The sequence below is a fragment of the Pseudomyrmex gracilis genome, unplaced genomic scaffold (genome assembly GCF_002006095.1).
Source record: "Pseudomyrmex gracilis isolate BER0280 unplaced genomic scaffold, ASM200609v1 scaffold_72, whole genome shotgun sequence".
NCBI classification, from domain to species: domain Eukaryota; kingdom Metazoa; phylum Arthropoda; class Insecta; order Hymenoptera; family Formicidae; genus Pseudomyrmex; species Pseudomyrmex gracilis.
This window is the reverse complement of record NW_018020656.1, coordinates 63,492-82,722: the sequence shown is the minus strand read 5'-3', so window position 1 is coordinate 82,722 and position 19,231 is coordinate 63,492. Positions and strand designations below refer to the sequence as shown.

Sequence of the window (19,231 nt, the reverse complement as noted above, 5' to 3'; positions counted from 1 at the left end):
AAAACCAATAATATCAAACATTTTTTATTTTAAATCACATTGTTTTTCAAATTTTTTATTTTTTAGTATGTATAACAAATAATATTTCTATAAATAATACGTGTAATTTTTTGTTAAAACCTTGAGACTTTTTCATATAGTCTAAATATAGTCATTTAAAATTTCTCCACAAGAAAATCAATAATAATTAATTAGATTAATTTCTACTATAAATGTATTTTAAAATAAAACGAGATTTTTTTTTTTAAGGGGAACGCGGAGATTCTTGATCTCTTATTACAGTCACACTGAATTATAACGTCAAAATGAGAAATATAAATTTTTTTTTGTACTATACATAAAAATTAACTTCTTCGAGAGTTTAGTTTTCAAGATGGTCTTAGGCAAAAAAGTATCAGATAACTAAAAACTTATAAAGATCAGATGTCTTTATACAAATTTATAGCTCTCGTGGCTGTTTTGCGAACAATTTAATTATAGTTTAGTTTGTTATTATAAAATCATTTTTTTTAATATTCTCTCTCACATTTAGTTTTATTATTTATATCTTACTGATACGGAATTAATTATATCGCGTGAGCCGCGCGCAAGAAGACACCGCAGAATTCACATTGGGTGAGGCGCTGCGTTTCTTATCTGAATATATCTGCTGAGAATCTGCTCAATCGACCAGCTGTTTAAAGGACAACGATTATTCATCATAGATAGTGCTTGATTCACGAAAAAACCAAGAAAAAAGATCACAATGCTCCACAACACGGCGCGCCATGACGTGTTTCTTAACCGAAAATGCAGCGATCTTGCGCTGAAAAAAGAGAAGTTGCGTTAAAATTTTAATCTCATCTCAGATATGTTGAAAACAACAACAACAAATTTAAGATACCACGAGTTATACTCTGAACTGCTATCGTCATTGGCAGAAAGAAATTCGGAACATGTTTCCTGATTGATGTTCATCTCCTTCTCAACAATCGAGCAGTTCATCGCACTTTGACTGTTGAATTGACTCAGTCGTATCATGTCGTTCTCCTCTCTTGAATTACGTCGAGATTCAGTCTGTTCGAAGATACCTCGTAATTCGCTGATGCTGTTAGAACTGCACGATAAGAAAACACAAATGTAACTTGATATAAATTATAAAAAGAAGAGACCGCTTGGTGCTTTTTAAAATACTTTGAGAAAGGAAAGAAGATTGTGTCTACTCTCAACGGTGTACTAACTTGTTGTGATTCAATTTCTCCGTTTCCCATTTAGGGGACTCGGCGCTGAAAGATGGTCTTCTTAGAGTCATACGTCCGCAAACGGAATTTCGTTGTCTCACGGTATCCTATATCGGTCAAAAATAACAAAGAGATGCAAATACACATTAGAAAAAGAATAAAAATGAACAAACATAAGCATGCTGCATACGCTGTGTGCTTCTCATTGTGTTAGTGGCGCGCAAAAATGTAAAAAAATATCTCGTTACCAAGCTAGGAAAACAAAAATTTATCAAGCTAAAAAAAACCAAGACAAATTGCCTTTGTGACATCTTGCGTGTTGCCCATCGGTCGAGACATTGTGGCTACACTAGCTCTTCTTTTAGTCATCTGGAAAGAAAATTACGACGAAAAACAAACGTACCGATCAATCGACAAAACGAGAAAACAAGTGCGAATGTGCAAGTTATTCGAAAAATTTCCTGCCAAATTTGTGCTAACGTGCGAGACTATATCGACCAAAGCAAAAGAAGAAAAAGTCCAAATATGACGAAGTTTTCATATTACGTGACAGAAAAAAAAAAAAAACTAGCAAAAAAGCAATGTACGTGAATCTGTAAATAATTTTCGAACCATCATACGATTATTGGCGCATGTGCCGCTCCGGTATCTGATCCGAGGCAGATCGTCGCTGAGTTCGCCGGAGTTCTCTTCTATCACTATGTTGTTCTCCGTCAAGATCCGTCTGGAAACGAACAGCGTGCACTGTCACCGATACTATCATGCATTCGTTTAGAAAAACGTTTGGAATGCTGAATCCTACTTCTACTTAACTTTACTCTACTATAGAGTGTTATATAAAAAAAATCATCTTAAACTGTGTGTCGCTAATTACTTGAGTTATCAGAAAACCAAACTCTTATACAGTTTTATTTGCAACAGGATTGAAGAGATACGCGTGTTATATGAATGTGATGTCACACGAAAGCCGAGTAAAACGTCAAAAGCATGATGAGGACAAATTAAAGTGACAAATCTGACCCTCACTTGGTCTCGGCAACATTGGCGGCCAGCTTCTCGCACCGGGCCAGCACCATTCGGACATACTTGTCGGTCAATAAAACGGCCCGGGCGACTCTACACTCCTGATGTACGGCGCCCAGAGTCTCGGCCGTGCAAGACACCCTATGAGCGCACTGAGCGATCATGTCCAACTGATGTCTGATTCGTTCCACTCGTTCCACGGATTCCCTGTCCGCGCATAACAGTCTCACAAGATCCTGACGTCATGCAAAATTCAGTCCTCTTTCAACGAACAGAGCAACAACGAAAACTAATTGACGAAAATTGCGTGGACAAAGACCTCACAATAAAAAAAAAAAAAAAATATTCCATTCCACATTTTCCGTTTTCTACACGGGGATTGATTTCGATAAAAGAAACAAAAGAGCTACGGGTTGTTCTTGTTCTTGCTCACCTGAATGTTCTGCTTCACCTTTTCCATCTCGCGAAGAAAATTCTTTTCCGACTGATCGCGTTGTTGAAGCGATATCGCCACTCTTTGCGGTAAAGTTAGCCTGTCGACGCAAAGGCACAGGGAAAACGCTGTGTATTTTTTCTGAAATTAGAAGAAGAACGCCGTGCGTTCAACAATCAACGAACAAAACTCTCGTTCTATTCGCAGCACAGTTTTTACTTACCTGCATCTCGAGTTCGCTTAAATTCTCTCTGTGAAAAATAAAGAGAATCATTCGACAAATTAAATTTATAATCCTGTACACACGAGATGATTACACACATGTTACATGAACTTGTACTCGCCTACTGTTCAACTCTGTGTCTGATGAGTTAGTTATATCGGACTCTTGTCTTGACGCTCGAACATCCGTCAGACTAGGAAAAGCCCTGAATTGATTCTCTTCCGGAATTGAGGACGCACTTTGAACATCCTGTCTGCAGCGGCACTTCGATCGCCCATTGTTTTCACCCTCCGAAAATGATCTTCTCGCCATGAAAACTCTCTGTAATGACAAAACATGTCTCGTTTAATTTTAATCAAGATCAACAAGGATTCTGTCTCGTGAATAAAACAACGTTAGAGTTCGAGTCTCTCTCTCTTCTCTCTCTCTGTTTTAAAACTTTGCATCTCTCTGATCTATTTTTAAAATAATAAAAAAAAACTATATACATACACGCGCCAGTGTGCGCGAGTTGCAAATCGTTAACAATCGCAGCGCGCATACGCGATTAGGTGAATTTATAAGTGATAAGAAAATATAGTTGACTCCTGGCACAAATCGCAGTTTCAGTGGTAAAGTGACCTTCGTGCGACGTTATCGCTTCACGATTTGAATAAATATTATCGGGGAAGAAAATGAGAATGTGTGAAAAAGAAATTACACGCGCCGGAACGTATCTCCAGCGTACTTGGAAGATCCGGAATAACAAATATTGAATGCAATAAAACTCGAGATATTTTCTCGACGTGATGTTCAGTTGTGGAAACGAACTCGTTGTGTTGTGTTTCCTCTTGCCGCGAAAACGATTCATTATTAAATTTATACGTCGCGTCGCGCGGACAAAGAGCGTAGCGGATAAGAATTTCGACAGCAAAGACTTTCTTCTCTCTTCATTTCGATTTTCTACCGATATATTATTCGTCGTATTCACGTGGCCAACCGAGGCAAATATTATCTCTCGTATCAAACGGAATAGACCGCCGGATGTATGGAAGGAACACGTGCGTTGTGTGACTCTCTCTCTTTTACCGCGCACTTTGGATATAATATTTATAACTTCGCGGTATTCCAGAGCTGAATATTTCGAGAGAGAGAGAAAGCAATTCAAAGGAGCGGCGCGTGATCTCTCTGTTAATTTAAAAAAAAATTGACAAAAGCGCGCGACGTATAGAGACAATAAAAATAATAATCCGAACAAACTTATTTTGAGCGCTCAAGCGTCTGATTGTTTGTTAGAAAATGTTTCTCTTCGTACAACAAACACAGAAATATCTAACGTTCCTGATGCAAATTTGCGTAAGATAAATCAATGGAATCAATGATACGTGTCAAGAAGATCAGGTAGAACCGTGACAGTCGACTGATTTAGAAATGATGAAGAAATCGTGAAACTTGGAATTGGTTGTTCGATCATCACGTAAAAATGTCGCGCATCAACATATAAGGTAGAAACTTGCACGAGCAACCTTATTTTTACTTTTCACCTCAGATCACCTCGTGATTGTTGCAGTCATATTCTGTCAACGATAATTGAAATATTAATTAAGTAAAATTTGGGGCGTGACTCGGTTGTTGCGGAAGAAAACCATTATCTATCTTGCGACGAGTAAAAATTGGACAAAACATCGATGTTGTAAAGTTTATGCGACAGTTGAAAGAGAGATATAAATGCAGAAGCAAATACAAACTGTAAAAATACTGCCGCCCCGAGAAGCACAGAGATATTTATAAAGCAAACACGAGAAATCTCTTGCGACTGTATAATATATATTTGTGACGGAAAAAGATTTATAGGTTGAAAGGTGATAAATTTCCATAATCACAAAGTAGAAGTGTCTAGCTGATGACAAATTAACTAGCGTAACGCTTGAAACGAGCTAAAAGCGAAAACTGCAGTTATTTAAAAACGCATGAGTTTTTTTGGTTACTTTAAATCTTGCGAGTTAAATATATATAAAATGTTATTTGTTTAACACATACTTTTACATATGTGCGAAGCCAGCAATAAAAAAAACATTACATATTTTAGTTTCTCTTTTTTATAATTGCAAAAGTAGCAAAAGTAAAAAAGTAGCAATAAAGTAAAAATTACATTTATGCTTATGTTTTATTGCGAATGTTTGATGTGAAATTCGCATTCGTGCGTGTGTAAATAAAAAAAAATATTTACTAAGATAATTGATCGTGTGTAATATAATAAAAAAAAAACAAACTACAAAAAGATTATACAGTCAGGTAATCCAGCAATTTTTCTTGTTACAAACCTGTTTTTACATAATGTTTTTTTCTTATGATGATTCCATTTATATGGAAAAATAATCCACTGAAGTTTTTCTCGTGAAGAAAGATTACAGCATTAACAAATTTAGATATTAATGCATGTGTGTGCGTACACATGAGAGTTCTATTTAAAATTTCCAATAAAAATAAATATTAAAATCATCTCAATCAGTGCTACCCGCAAGTGTAATACTGATGTTAACTAATGATAGTAAAATTCCAATAAATATGGCAGTTGCGACGCGTATAATTACGACGTACTACACGAGTAATTAGTGCCAATTGACCGCAGATTTATCGGTTGTAACTGTTCGTTTTCTTAATGCAACACTAATTGTCGAGATATTAAACGCACGGATCCATCATCTACAATTTGTTCGCATTAAGTGTTTCTATGAAGAGTAACATATCGTTAAGTGTTTTTCTATAAATTCTAATCGCGCGTATTCCAGCGTTTAAAATTATCGCGCAAACACACACCGACTTCTTCCCTTTTTCAAACAAGTTTACTCGTTTGTCTCGTGCATATATTACTGACATGTATTACCTGTCCTTTCGCTTTTCGTTTCCCGTTTCTGTTGTGCGTTTGTCTGCTGTTTGGCACCACGTTCTTGCATGATATTATCCTCGCAAAGGCCGGACCACTCACTTCACCGGCAGTTGTGTCAGTTTTGTTCACAACTCTCTTCGCGCACTGATCACCGGACTCCGCTGCTGGCTCCAGCTCGCTCCCACTGTCCGAACTGTCCTCGCGACTCGACATTTGGCTATCGACTGATTGCTTGACTCGTAACTGACTCTCACTGCCGACTCTCCGCGTGTTTGTCAGAGAGTGGGGATCTTCTGAAACCGACAATCTTTGTTGAGTCTGGGAGAAAATGAAATCAGCAAATTGTGATAAAAAGAAAGCAAAATAAAAAACACACTTCTTAAACACAACACGAACTTCATCTAATCTCGGGACAAACGTAAACTCCTGAATGATAAGTGCGAGATCAATCGGCAGCGTAATGTTTTTTCTACGCGCGCAATATCAATCGGTCAATGATGTAACGAGAGACTTCTATTCTGAATTAATTGAAAACAATCTATCCGTCCATCGAGGATTATAAATTAAGAGGAGTTCGAGAAATTCACTATAGAATAGATTACGTTGAGTTAAGCGATCGGCTAAAAACAAACCTCGAGGAGAATTCTCGTTCGGAACATAAACTTAAATTCATATTAGTAAATGAAAAAAGTCACATCGAGCCAAAATAAGATATTAATATAATAATATAATGATTTAATGATCAGCACTTACATGTATAAAAAATACGCAAAATATTTCGACTCTAACTGGAGTCTTCTTCAGTCGCAATTAACATATCAATAATATAAAAAATAGAAAAAATACGCAATATACATTATGTCTGGATATAAACGAAGTCATTGTTTAAAACCAACGTAGAAGATTGGTCGTTAATATTAAACATGGTAATATCTTATTTTGGTTCGATGTGAACCTTTTTCATTTACTAATTTGTTTTTACATTACGAGCGTTTCTGTTTAATTTATTACATTTTTCTTTGTTATAAATTCATATCTCAGAATAATTACCTTTTACTTCCGTTTTGCATTTATCCACGATAAATGTCGCAGATGAGTGCACGGAAGCAACGTTGTCCTTCTCGCGTTCACTGTCATCAGTGGAGGATAGAAGAGCAACATCCGATTCGATAGAATCAGCAACGGGAAAAGCGCGCTTGGAAGTCGCGGGAGTTTCGTTTAAATCGTTTTCTATTTTCCGCGGCAACTTCAAGCGCACAGGCGCCAGACAGATTGTTCGGCCCAACGATCGCTTGCACGGCGACTCGTCGTCCGGCAAGCTGTCTCCGAACGATTTGGTCGGTGTGGAATCGGTCGAAGAATCGCTGATGTTTCTCGTACTACGATAATTAAACGAACATCCAAACGTGACATCCGTCGTGACCTTGTCGATTTTCTCGTCGATCTGCGCGCAAGAGTCATCGCTCATTTCGCTCGGCAATTGCCTCGCTTCCAAACCAGATCCTCTTTGCGGATCCTCGCGCGAGTCCTGCACCGCCGCCATGTCGAACGATCGGCAGTAAACCGAGATTTTTCTACGGGGACTCGCCGGATTGCTCGCGCTGCTCACTTCCGGCACTTGATAGGTCTTAGCGGTATTAATTTCCTCCTTCAACATGGCTAGTTTTTGCGGAACCACTTGCAAAGCGCTACTACCCACTTTCCACATTTCGTTCGTTTGATCTCCGTCGAGTTTGTTGGAATTGTTCCGACTGAGGAAGCGCGATTCCGTAACGAAGGGTAAGAATTTCACGACGTCACCGTTCTCCCGCGTCTGAACGTCTCCCCGCGCGAAAACAGAGTTAAAAGACTCCGCTTTCGAATCTTGATGGCCGGATTCCTGCTGCATCGAGTTTTCCGCGTTCGACAACGGCAGTGACTGTGGACACGATGGCAATGTGTGCACTAATCGACACCTGTAAACAATACGTAGTAATCACAATTTGAAGCGAACACAACAGTTTTTATTGCAATTGTAAGACGTATACAAAAAAAAGTATTAGAGAACAATGAAAAAGAGTCTGACGATGACCGTTTCTCTTTGTAAAACAGAAAAAAGAGAGAGAGAAAGAGAAAGAAAGCCGAAAGAAAAGAGAAGAAACAGACGAAGGAGTTTCTTCTTTTTTTTTTCACAGCAAATAAATTTCCAACTAATAGTCACACACAAATTCCACGTGAAAATTTTTTATACAAATCGACCTTGAACTTCGAGGTGGTGAGTGCTCTTTGCGATTGGCAAGCGTGACCAGAGTGTTCTCAATGATTTCGTGCAATTCTTTGACGATAGGATCGATGGTGCGAAATCGATTTTGGCTGCCTGCGTGCGCTCTTATAATTCTCGAGAAGGAATCGTCGTCTACGTTGATCCCGTTCACTTGATGCGAAACAATCGACCGCCAATCCTTCTCTGTCTCTAGATACGGTTGGCTACAATAATAACAAACACGGAAAGCGTATATTTTATTTATTCTAATGTAAATTGTTTGACAAAAAGTGATACGAACGAATACCCCACCTAGATAGAGAACTTAAACACGCAGAAACTAACAAAAAGACCTACTTCTGCGCGCATGTATTATATATGTGCATAAAATTTGTTTTTACATGCGATATCTGCAACTCGTACATCAATATATTTGAATACCAATCGGCAAGAGAAGACACTCTTCTGCGTGACGAAGTCTATTCATATTTTTGTTTTGATAAAAAAAAAAAAAAAAAAAACACCGAGCAAAATCGAGAAGAAAGCATCAGCAGACAATGTGTAATGAGAAGCACCAGAAGATATTCTTCAGAAGATATTCAGATGATACATAACTGAGAAGTAGAAATTCATGTGAAATCGTTTCGTTCGCTTCTCGTTTTACAGTGTTTAGTTCATGTCAGTCTGCACACACTAGATCGATCATAATGACATAAACAATTCGCGCAGATTACAGCGACAGCTAATTAAAATTGTGTGCATTTGCGCATTGAGATCTAACGCGATAATCACACCAGTAAAGGAATAAATCAAGAATTGTCCTTATTTCATACGTTTATAATACACAATTACAACATCACACCTAAGTTTATTTGTATATGGATGGCTTTTTGTATGTTTATAATTAACGTAAATGAGATTATTGTTTTTCAAAATATTATTAACACATTGAATGATTCAACATACGGGTCACGCGTGCGTTTTGTTAGGCAACTCTCTCAAGAAACTTACCCCGGCAGTTTAACGTCTTTCAAATAACTTCAAATTCTTTGAAACTTAAACAGCCGATAAAGTGATTTTAAAAATTTTATAAATATTAAATTCTTTACTTTAATGTACAAATTATTTTTTTCACACGCACACAAAACGTGATTTTTTCCAAGAGTGAACGTTGTACTAATTCCATCGACATGCGTGGCAAGAAGGTCTGGAATAAACTGATTTGTGTCCGCTCGATGAATTCAAGTTCTCCTGGCGGTGCTATCGTCTCTTTTTCTCTCTCCCTCCTTTTCTCTCGCACAGCTATGAAGTAACCTCCGAGATGCATTTAGAGAGAATGGAATAATCGCGCGCGCGCTTATATTAAAACCACATATGTGTGTAAACAAGCGCTATGTGTATGTTCCGCGTTAAGTTTTTTTAAATATACAGGGTGTCCCAGAATAGCCGTACAATCTCTCGTAGGCAGATAGAAGGAATAAAACTGAGTCNGCGCTGATTGGCCCGCTTTACTCAATAATTACTCCTTTATTATAAATAATAGAAAAAAATGGTTCAGGACTTTTCGACTCAGTTTTATTCCTTCTATCTGCCTACGAGAGATTGTACGGCTATTCTGGGACACCCTGTATATATATAAAATAAATTTTTTTTTTATCAAGACACGACAATGCGAGAATCAAAGATCAAACATGACGTAATGCAAGATTTTAAGATGCAGTCTCGTTTATTTCTGTCCGAAACGTTACATTCGAGAAAGCTGTATCATACGCGCGGACAGATAACCAATGGAAAACATGATATTCCCGGCTATTTTTATGGGAAACCCTGAAAACCCGGCCATTATATTCGACCGTGATCCAGATATCTCACCCAAATGATCGTTTAATTTCGGAATCGAAATACGATATTTCCGTCGTTGGTTTTAAGGATAATTGCGTAATATTATTATTAGAACTAATGCTTCGGTACTTCGGTAAAAAGAATCCAAAAACTCGACACGTTTTTCCTCTCGACCAATTCGACGACAACAAACTCGCATCAAAATTCTTCATTCGTAAACTAATTAACTCGACCTTTAACTCCGTAGCGCGCTAACACATTAATCACATTGCCGCAAGTGTTTCGCGCCGTTGTATGCAAGCGACAAATATTTGTTAATAACTCACGTGCGTGCCGGAGACAAATATTGGAAACACGGGACACCGAATTGCGCGAAGGTTTCGGTTGCGTCCGCTGGATCAGCTCGCAGTTGAGTGCTCGCATCTTTGGCGCTCTTCTTCGTGAATTCCTCGGTCGCCTTGCAAAAGAAAGACGCAAAAAGAAATCGTTTTCTTTTGTCAAATAAAAGAACAAGTCACGCGCGAGAAGTAAAGAAAAGGAAGAAAACCACACACACGTGTGTAGTTTTTATTTTCATGATAATAGATGTTTATACGGAACATGTGAACGGTCATCTGATATAGTAACAGTATAATAACGTTTCAACAGCGTGCGTGTCAAGGTAAGTCTCGGTCCGGTAAGTCTTATCATACGTCGAAGAGATCGCGCGTTGACAATAGAATACACAAATTCTCACGAAATAAAATATTGAAAAGGCGACTAACCATGTTCAACAAAACGTTTGTCTTCCGTTTCAACGCCTCGATATTGTGAGCATTCGAATCCTGCGGATTAAAGTCCGGTATATCGTTACTAGAACTCCACATCGTAACACAAATCTGTATAATTCTGAAAGCCAATCACACACAAAAACTAAAATGTAAAATAACTTTTATGTATCAAATCAAAAGGAAAAAAGAGATGATCACAATAAAAAAACAAAAAATTGAAAAGTCGATCAAATTTAAAAAAAAAAAAAAAAAACACTGACTTTTCCAACTGTTCCAATACTGTGGAAATATTATCATTGTATTCTTCATCGAGTTCTTGTTTGCACGAGTCGTTTGCGCATCCAGCTACAAAGCCCTGAAACACGCAATATGAGATACGCGCATAATATAAATGTAAAAAAAATTAGAACACTATTAGAAAAAAAAAATTACGAACGTTTCCGCTTACCGAAGCTTTTAATTCCGTGTATAATGACTCTTGTAGCAGCACTTTCGTTGTGCACTTGTAGGGCGTGCTGTGTGTGTAGTGCCCATCTGTAATTGGCGGTGACAATGAGAGCTGCAAATATTGCGCGCATTGCCAATTATATACCAAAAATAATTTTCCATATATTTAGTTTTTTTTATAATAATAATAATAATTTACTTTTTCACTGGAAGGATATTGATTGAACATCGACAACGATTGCAATTCCGTGTTTTCGTCCGCGAGCTGACGATTCTGTTCGCGCAGATTCTACACATTACAAAATTACATTTTCATCCAAAGTCACATCATTTATAATTTACAATACAATGCGCGCATCTTTTTTTAAAAAATTTGAATTTTTGCGCTTACATTGATCGTATATTCGTAAGACTTTTTCAGACCAATACTTGTATCCTCTAACTCAGCCATCACGATCCTCAAGTATTTACATTCGTTTTCTTTTTCATCAATTTCTTCTTGCAGTCTAATAACTTGTTTCATAGCATCCGTCTTTTCTTTGTTGAGTTTTTCAATTTTTTCTTCTAAAGCAGATATGGTTTGCAACTAAAACGTCAAATTTAACAATTTAACAAAATTCGGGTGTACAAAGAATCTTTCAGTATGTCTTCATTATCACAAGTACATGAACGTTTTACGCGTCTCTTAAATAATGGAATCTTTCTTGTGAAAAATTGCGATTAGTTTCACCTCGACTTCCATAACTTCCACTCGTTTCGTCAAATTCTCCTTCTCTTTCGTACATCTTTGAAGAGTCGAAGCCGTAGTCTTTTCCTTCAAAATTACTTTGTTCAATTCTTCTCTCTGCTCATCATTTTCCTTCTCCAGTTGCTGACACGTTTGTACATATCGATCTCTATATATCGATAAAGCGAACAATCTCACATAAGTCAAGAAATATCGCATAATTTTTGTATAAAATTTCCATCGTTTGTACAAATTGTTGAAACATATATTTTTTTTTTTTATACGAAGTAAAACGCACTTACAACTGCTTCTTCGCATTGCCGTATTGCAGTTTAAGATTATCGATTACCGCTTCATGTCGTTCGAGTTCGTCATGAAGAAGGTTGTTTTCCTCTTGCAATTCTCGAAGTTTCATACGAAGTTCGAATTCTATTACGTCTCTATCCATTTTTACCGCAGTTTTTAATGACGAGTCCGCGTCGCTCAAGATGTTACAATTTGCATACATCACGTTACCCGTACTGTAACACAGCAATCACACCTGTTTTCTTATAAATTTAAGTAAAAACGTTAATATTACACCGTGCAAATTACACATTTAACACTCTAAGTTGCACGCGTGTTACACTTGATTTGATAAATACATACAATGATCGGCGATGAATTGAGAGGAGAAACAGGTTCCCTTTTACGCGCCATTCTCTTTCGGTCGTTGTTGGTCGGCTGAAATAAAACAGCATACATAAGAGGTATTTGCTTCTCCTCTCACAAAACCGTTTATTGCCAGTCACTGTACACGTGCGTCTTTTTTTAATATCAAAATTATTGTAAACGTCATTGCTTCGTGTGTGCAGATTGAAATCTTCCTCTCCAAGTTCAACAAGATACAAAAAATGACAAAATTATTACGTTTAGTAAAATCGCATAGACAGAAAAATACACCAACGTTATTGTACACGCTTATGTTACATAATATTAAAATAATCGCGTGCAACATCACACGGACCACAAAAAAAAATATTTCCACTCACTTTCCGTGTCGATCGAAAATCATAATCGATCGAGTGACGCGTCGCGGAATGACATACGTTGTCGCTGTGTCAGGAATGCCGGTAGAACATTTCGAGAAATTAATTCCGAGTTGCGCGAATTCATCTATCCAAATCACAGATCTACGTTTGTCCATTCGCGACAAGCGATAACGAGATCGCTGATCGGAAAATCACATTCTGAATGCAAGATGGATTCGAAACCGGTGAAACGTCAACAAGATGACCAGATACGACCACAAGCGATTAGAGACTAAACCTCACATGCGAATTGCATAAGAGGTATCCCGACGCCGATTTCCAGCTGCTACAATATTCCCCGGAGTCACTTACCGCGCATAAAACACCTGCGTACTTGATCGAGAACTTGAAGACAATCGGACTGTTCGTCAAAGTGTTAAAAAAAAAAAAAAAAAACACACTCGCGCACGAACACTCTTTTCGTGACAACCTAACGAAGTTGTGCCATTGGTGTTCGTGTTAAAAAAAAAAAAAAAAAAAACGATAGATTCTCTCAGAAGAAAGAGAAGACGAACTTTAGTACGCGTATTATTTTTCGCGGCTACCGATCGAGACAGCGGGTTTACAGTACGCACACAGACATACACACACGCGCCGCTTATCACACCGCGCGTATAATACACGAGCGAGTTATAATGGACGTGTACAATCGGTTCTTGCATATGCGTGCAACGGCGACACACAAACGCGTATCACGTAACGTTATGCATGTGTGACAGAGTCCGAGCGCAGAACGACGTAACGCAAATAGACATACATAATTCCCGTTTAAAAAGTTTAAGGTAAAAGGCGGATAAAAATCTAATCTTGCGAATGTTCGATGAACAAATTCAAGAGTTTTCTCATTTTTCTTTCTTTGTAAATTATTAATTTGCAATTTGTCAAACAAATCATACCAACAAGTCGTTGAAAAAGCAATGCTTGATCGCGCGAAGATACTCTTTTTTTTACACAGAGATATAGATTTAATAGCGGATTTTTTAATTGCGCAAGAAGGTTGTGTCCTCGCAAAATTTAACATGAGAAAAGTAAATTGCCTCAACATATTGCGAAAAACATGAGAGGCTGTCCGCTCGCGGACGCGTGCGATGTGTCTGTGCACATTATGCGCGCGTGTATGTAATTTTGTAGAACGGCATATCATTTTTACACGTGTCCGAACGAAGGTAAATGACTATGTAAATTCGTGATGCTATCTTGTACGGTCAAAACGGTGAAATTGCATACACACTACAACGTCGTGTTGCATCGCAATAGGCGAGAGAACATCATTCGTTCGTTTATCTATTATGTCGCGGAAAAACAACTGTGATTTCATCAACTGTGTGACAATACGAACTGTAAACTATATATAAAGATAGAAAATGTCTGGATTACGGATAAAAACATCGGGAAAAGTGTGTGTTCGCGATTAATGTCTCACGGCTATTTTTAAATCAGAGCCACGATGGTTCTACAACTCTGTGTGTCTTCATTCTTCAAAGAGTCTCTTCTGATAATAATATCATTTTACTTGTGTGCTCACTCGAATCTTTCCTGCATATTATTGTTGTCATCTTGTAAGGAGCGAGTCTGTTGCATGTCGAAGATCCAGTATTTCGTCGCCTCTCTGAACTGTTGTAAATTGACATAATCGTTTGACGAAACGGCAACGAGATACTTCCGCAACTCCGCCAGTCTATCGACTCTATCAATCAAGACAAACGTGATGTTACGATACATAATTGTCATTTTGTTTTTTTTTTTTGGCAAATGTCAACTAACAGTATCTAGCGACAACTACGTTAAACATAAACACCATTGTATTCCTATGAGAGATTGTCTTAACATATTTGTTTTATTTGTGTGTTTTACAATTTTATTTGCAATATACTTTGTACCTCTGCCGGCATTGAATCTTTCCACAATAGGGAAAGAAAGTTCTTTTTGATCAGTCGAACACAATTGGAATGAAATAGAGTAAACCGAGACGCATAGGAAGAAAATTTTTCAACTTTCGCGAAACGATTCAATGCTGATCAGCATTACGCTGCATTTAGTTAGCGTATTTGAAGTAGCACGGTGCCTTGAAAACGGTGTGTTCCGCTATCTCATTATAAATTAAAGATTGTCTTGTGATAATGTTTGCTTTAACTACGCCATTGTACACGCGCGAACACATGTATAACTAAGATGGTTTTACTTTTCAAGAAATGACTGTGCATATAATACCGATCGAAGTCTGCGTATCGCACTTGTTCTCCTATCGATCGAGAGAGTTATATACGCCAATATATAACTGCATATTTAAGTAAAAAGGCCAGACAGAACGCGTCAACGCGTTAGGACAAGTTTATGCAGTCCGTGACCGTTAACTTGTGCCGATAAAGTTCGGCATTGAGATTTCAATGGTTTTGTTTGTAATAAAATGTTCATTCAGTATAAACGAGAGCAGTGAAATCTTATTGTTGAACTTTACCGGTTTTTTTGGTACAAGTTAACTGCCTGCTCTTACGCGGAACAACGCGGTGGTCGATCGGCAATTTTGCTCACAAGAAAAAACAATTGGCTACCGCACTATCGCTCTTAGCCGCGTTGACGTCAGCATCAGCCACAGAAAAAGAAGATGAAGCAAATAAATATTGTTGTAAGAACAGTCGCAAAAATGAGAATAGAATCGCTCGTTAAAAAATATCGAAAGCGTGTTTCAATCCTCAATGTTATTCTGATACTCACGGCCAGGTTGGCAATTGGTTCTGTATGTACTCAATGATTCTGGAAATTTGCACTTTGTCGCCTACGTATTTCTCGTGCCGCGTCGAGCACGGCGACGACACCAATATACAGACACCGCATTCCGCGAATATGTGCTGCAAAACTGAAAAACAAATCGTTCGCTTAATCACGATTGATCTCTCATCTTCAGTACATGACGATACGTCCGTGAGCAAACTTAATTTGATTTTTCGTGAAAAAAAAAATGGGTGATAGTTTCGACAAGGTGTGAGACGCAACAAAAAAACGCAAATTCAATCATGTGTATTCGTTAAAAAAAAAAAAACTTACCGCTTTCCAACTTATTGTCATCTGATCTCGCGACACTCACAGACATAACTCTACGCGATCTTTGTCAATGAAGATTCTGAAAAATACCTTAATGTGTGCGACAACAGATTTTGATCGCAAATAAAACCACAACCGCTGGTAACGATATGCAAGTATGCGCATATACAATGTTATTTCTATGGGATCACGTTTATCTCGACGCGCTAAGAACACGTAATCACTAAGGTGACACTAAAAACCTGGCATACAAAAATCATCCCCCGTTCTGTGATGTTTCGGAAACAAGAGAAAAGATACTTGGCGGAAAACTTGGTGTACTGAAGTTGCCCGTTTGTGTTTACATCACCGCGGCAATTCATACCGGTCACAGTGGTGACACCTACACCTGATCTCTCGGGCCGATAATTTCACTCACTCGCCGGATTGGTCGACAAGCCCGTAGGGCGCGAAGTTGATTTTTGTCGAACAAAATTCAAATTTTTGCCAAACAAAATTGAAACATTTCCACGTAGTGCTGTGATTTTTTTTTATATTAACCGCGTTCGGTATTGCAAATCAGAAGTTTAACGGCTTCTAGAGCATAACGAATTAAACGTGACGTTGTTTTGTAAAAGAAAATAAATTTATTATTACATTTCTATTATCTCTTGCAAATGTTTCATTAATAAATAACATGTCTAAAAACAGATGCTAAAAACATCAAACAGCACCACGTATGATTATTTACAAAAGCTAAATTATGTGAATCGGTACAATAACTCTTTTTAAGTTTCATTAAAAACTCTACTTTTCGAACAACCCAATATATCAGTAAATTAATTTTCAACTTTGTGTGTCTTTACACATAAAATTGTACCAATAATATATATGTCAAATAAAAATCCGGTTTTTAAAGTTCATAAAGTTGCAATATTAATTGCAATATTAATGTACAGGTGACATGTAAATTGACAAGAGATGACAATATATGCTACACGTATTATACTATTTTTAAAAGTGTGTAAAGATAGCAGTCTCTTCTATTTTATTACGTATCGCAGATGTCAGATCAGGATGAGATTGTATGTGCGATATTATAAATTCACGAACTTCATCTTTACATAGATGTAACATGTCAATGATGTATTCCCTGGTACAAATTTTAATGACATCCAGTAAGTACCGACTCAGATAAGTTGAAAGATCTTCCGGATCAAGTTCTTTTCTTTCTGTATCTGGAAATATTATATGTGACACATACGTTCACAGATTTAATTAATTCATCATCATATCTCGCATATTATTTTCACTTTAAAATCACATTCTCTACCTGTTTTGAGAAAGAAGACTATGCACGCCACAATATGATCTAGTTTTGGTGAGATATTTGTGTCACATTTGTGAAAGCTTAATAGTATATGCACAACTTCAAAGATTATATTAACAGTTATTTGATGAAGTGGAATTAAATTGTACGACTCTTCATATGGTTTTAATATTCTGTACATAATTTCAATCACTCTTGAAATGCTTTCATCGTTAAAATTTTCAGATTTGAATAAATCTTCTAATACAAAAGTTAATATCTGCAACCAATTTTCAATGAATTCTAGGTCTGAGTTACAATGACTGCCCTTTTCTATCGATATCCGTTGCATGAAAGATTCCAACAACGCAGGGATCAAATCGTTCACTTTAAACAGTCTCCTTAAGAAATTCATTTTATCATCTAAATTTATTTGAGACATAGAACTAAGCATCTTTATCACTGCAGTTAATAAGTCATCTGCAATAAAGATTTTGAAAATTATGAAGATCATAAGAAAAATAAATTTTCTTTATAAATTAGATACATGTCTGGTATATACCATTAGTTGAACTGTTCAACATGAAAATAATAGAGTCCGCAAAGAAATTGCATTCTGTAAAATATGTTATCCAATTTAATTTAGATTTCGTTTGGATTTGCCATGTAATTGATTGTACAATTCGGAGAAGTTGAATTAATATTGCGGAGTCATCAGATCTTAAGCGACTCAGAATTTGTGTCATCAAGTGTTTATCATGACATATTGTATCGATTACATTATCGTTACAACACATATTGCCGACGATACCCAAAATCATTTCCTGAAAATATATTTAGATAAAAACATCAACTCTCTTTGCTATTAAACCACAATTCTTTTTAGTCTAAACAACAAAACATAAATATATACAATCAATCGTGACTCATCACAGGTTTCCAATATGTTCTTTGCTATATTTAGAAAATTATGTGATTCCAGATACAAGACTACTGCTTCTTCCATACTTAGATCCCATAATGTACAAAGTCGCTCCTCTACATCCTCTGTGAAGTTTTTATTGTTACTTATCTGAAATTAGTTATACAATACATCAATTATACTTGTTTCATAATTACAAATATAATTAAGGAAAAACATAAATAAAAATTAGACTCAAGAGATCGTTAATAAATTTTATAAAACATTAGAAAAACAACAATTATACTTTCAAATAACTGTGATGGCTTTAACTTACAAGCGGAGAAATGAGTTATATGTAAAACTTATATGTAAAAACTATAATAATAATAAAAAAAATTATAAACAATTACTACCTCATACATAGACATCAAAGTAGTAATCATCCATTTCTCGCTGCAAAGGTTATCACCTATAGCATCGCCCTTTAATATTTGCAACTCTTCTTCGTTTACGTCTTGAGAGTCTATCATATTTGAGATTTTAATTCAAGTGTTTTTGGCACACGTTATTACATGCGGTGAGACTACAAGACAAATATCTGATAAATAGTATTTGATAAATGTCACTGTGTAAAAGTTCAATATATAGACAGATTTTACCTAAAATCTTGATGAAAACACGTTCGAGATGCGTTTTTATACGCAACGTAAAATTTGAAAAGCTAAAAGTATCATTAAACTTTCAACAAGTTATTTACAACAAAAAGAGTGGTTATAACTCCATTGTAATTTTTTACAAAGCTCGCGCATACTGACTTTAACGCCGTCTATTGACAAAAGTAAAAACTACATAGTGACATTTTTTTTGCATAGCACTATAAATGTTACCCGGTTTGATACCGTGCTATATTCCGCTTTATGTCAATAAAATATTATGAGAATCCAAATACAAATCTGCAACTACCGTTTACAAACTATGTCACAATAGATTATTTTTTCAACTTTGAAAAATCAAAGCTGGCACAGTTACTTCAAAAAATCAAAAATTTAAACAATTCTAACGACAGTGAAGTGTTACACCGGAAGTTCTGATGCACAAAGCATTATAATTCTAGTTTAAACACAAACAAAA

At 36.6% G+C, this 19,231-nt stretch overlaps 1 protein-coding gene across 19 annotated transcripts; it reads right to left on the bottom strand.

Moving 5' to 3' along the window:
• Positions 1-48: 48 nt before the first annotated feature.
• On the bottom strand, positions 49-19,191 carry LOC109854705. Of its 19 annotated transcripts, none has more exons than XM_020428081.1 (29): positions 18,760-19,186; positions 18,514-18,698; positions 18,110-18,268; positions 17,759-18,020; positions 17,221-17,676; positions 15,912-17,125; positions 15,582-15,723; positions 14,392-14,553; positions 12,445-12,519; positions 12,099-12,317; positions 11,800-11,965; positions 11,461-11,655; positions 11,269-11,358; positions 11,071-11,181; positions 10,883-10,977; positions 10,617-10,740; positions 10,179-10,309; positions 8,007-8,234; positions 6,819-7,723; positions 5,766-6,061; positions 3,021-3,220; positions 2,900-2,927; positions 2,677-2,817; positions 2,247-2,479; positions 1,833-1,944; positions 1,521-1,589; positions 1,221-1,327; positions 884-1,096; positions 49-805 (listed from the first exon to the last, which is right to left on the bottom strand). In XM_020428081.1, the coding sequence occupies exons 6-29, from the start codon at positions 15,955-15,957 to the stop codon at positions 607-609; spliced, it is 4,287 nt and encodes a 1,428-aa protein (XP_020283670.1). In that variant the 5' UTR covers positions 15,958-17,125; positions 17,221-17,676; positions 17,759-18,020; positions 18,110-18,268; positions 18,514-18,698; positions 18,760-19,186; the 3' UTR covers positions 49-606. The 19 variants fall into 19 exon arrangements, with proteins under 19 accessions (XP_020283670.1, XP_020283669.1, XP_020283671.1 ...); XM_020428080.1 differs by having other exon boundaries at positions 18,514-18,683; XM_020428082.1 differs by having other exon boundaries at positions 5,766-6,058; positions 18,514-18,683.
• Between the last annotated feature and the right edge of the window lie 40 nt (positions 19,192-19,231).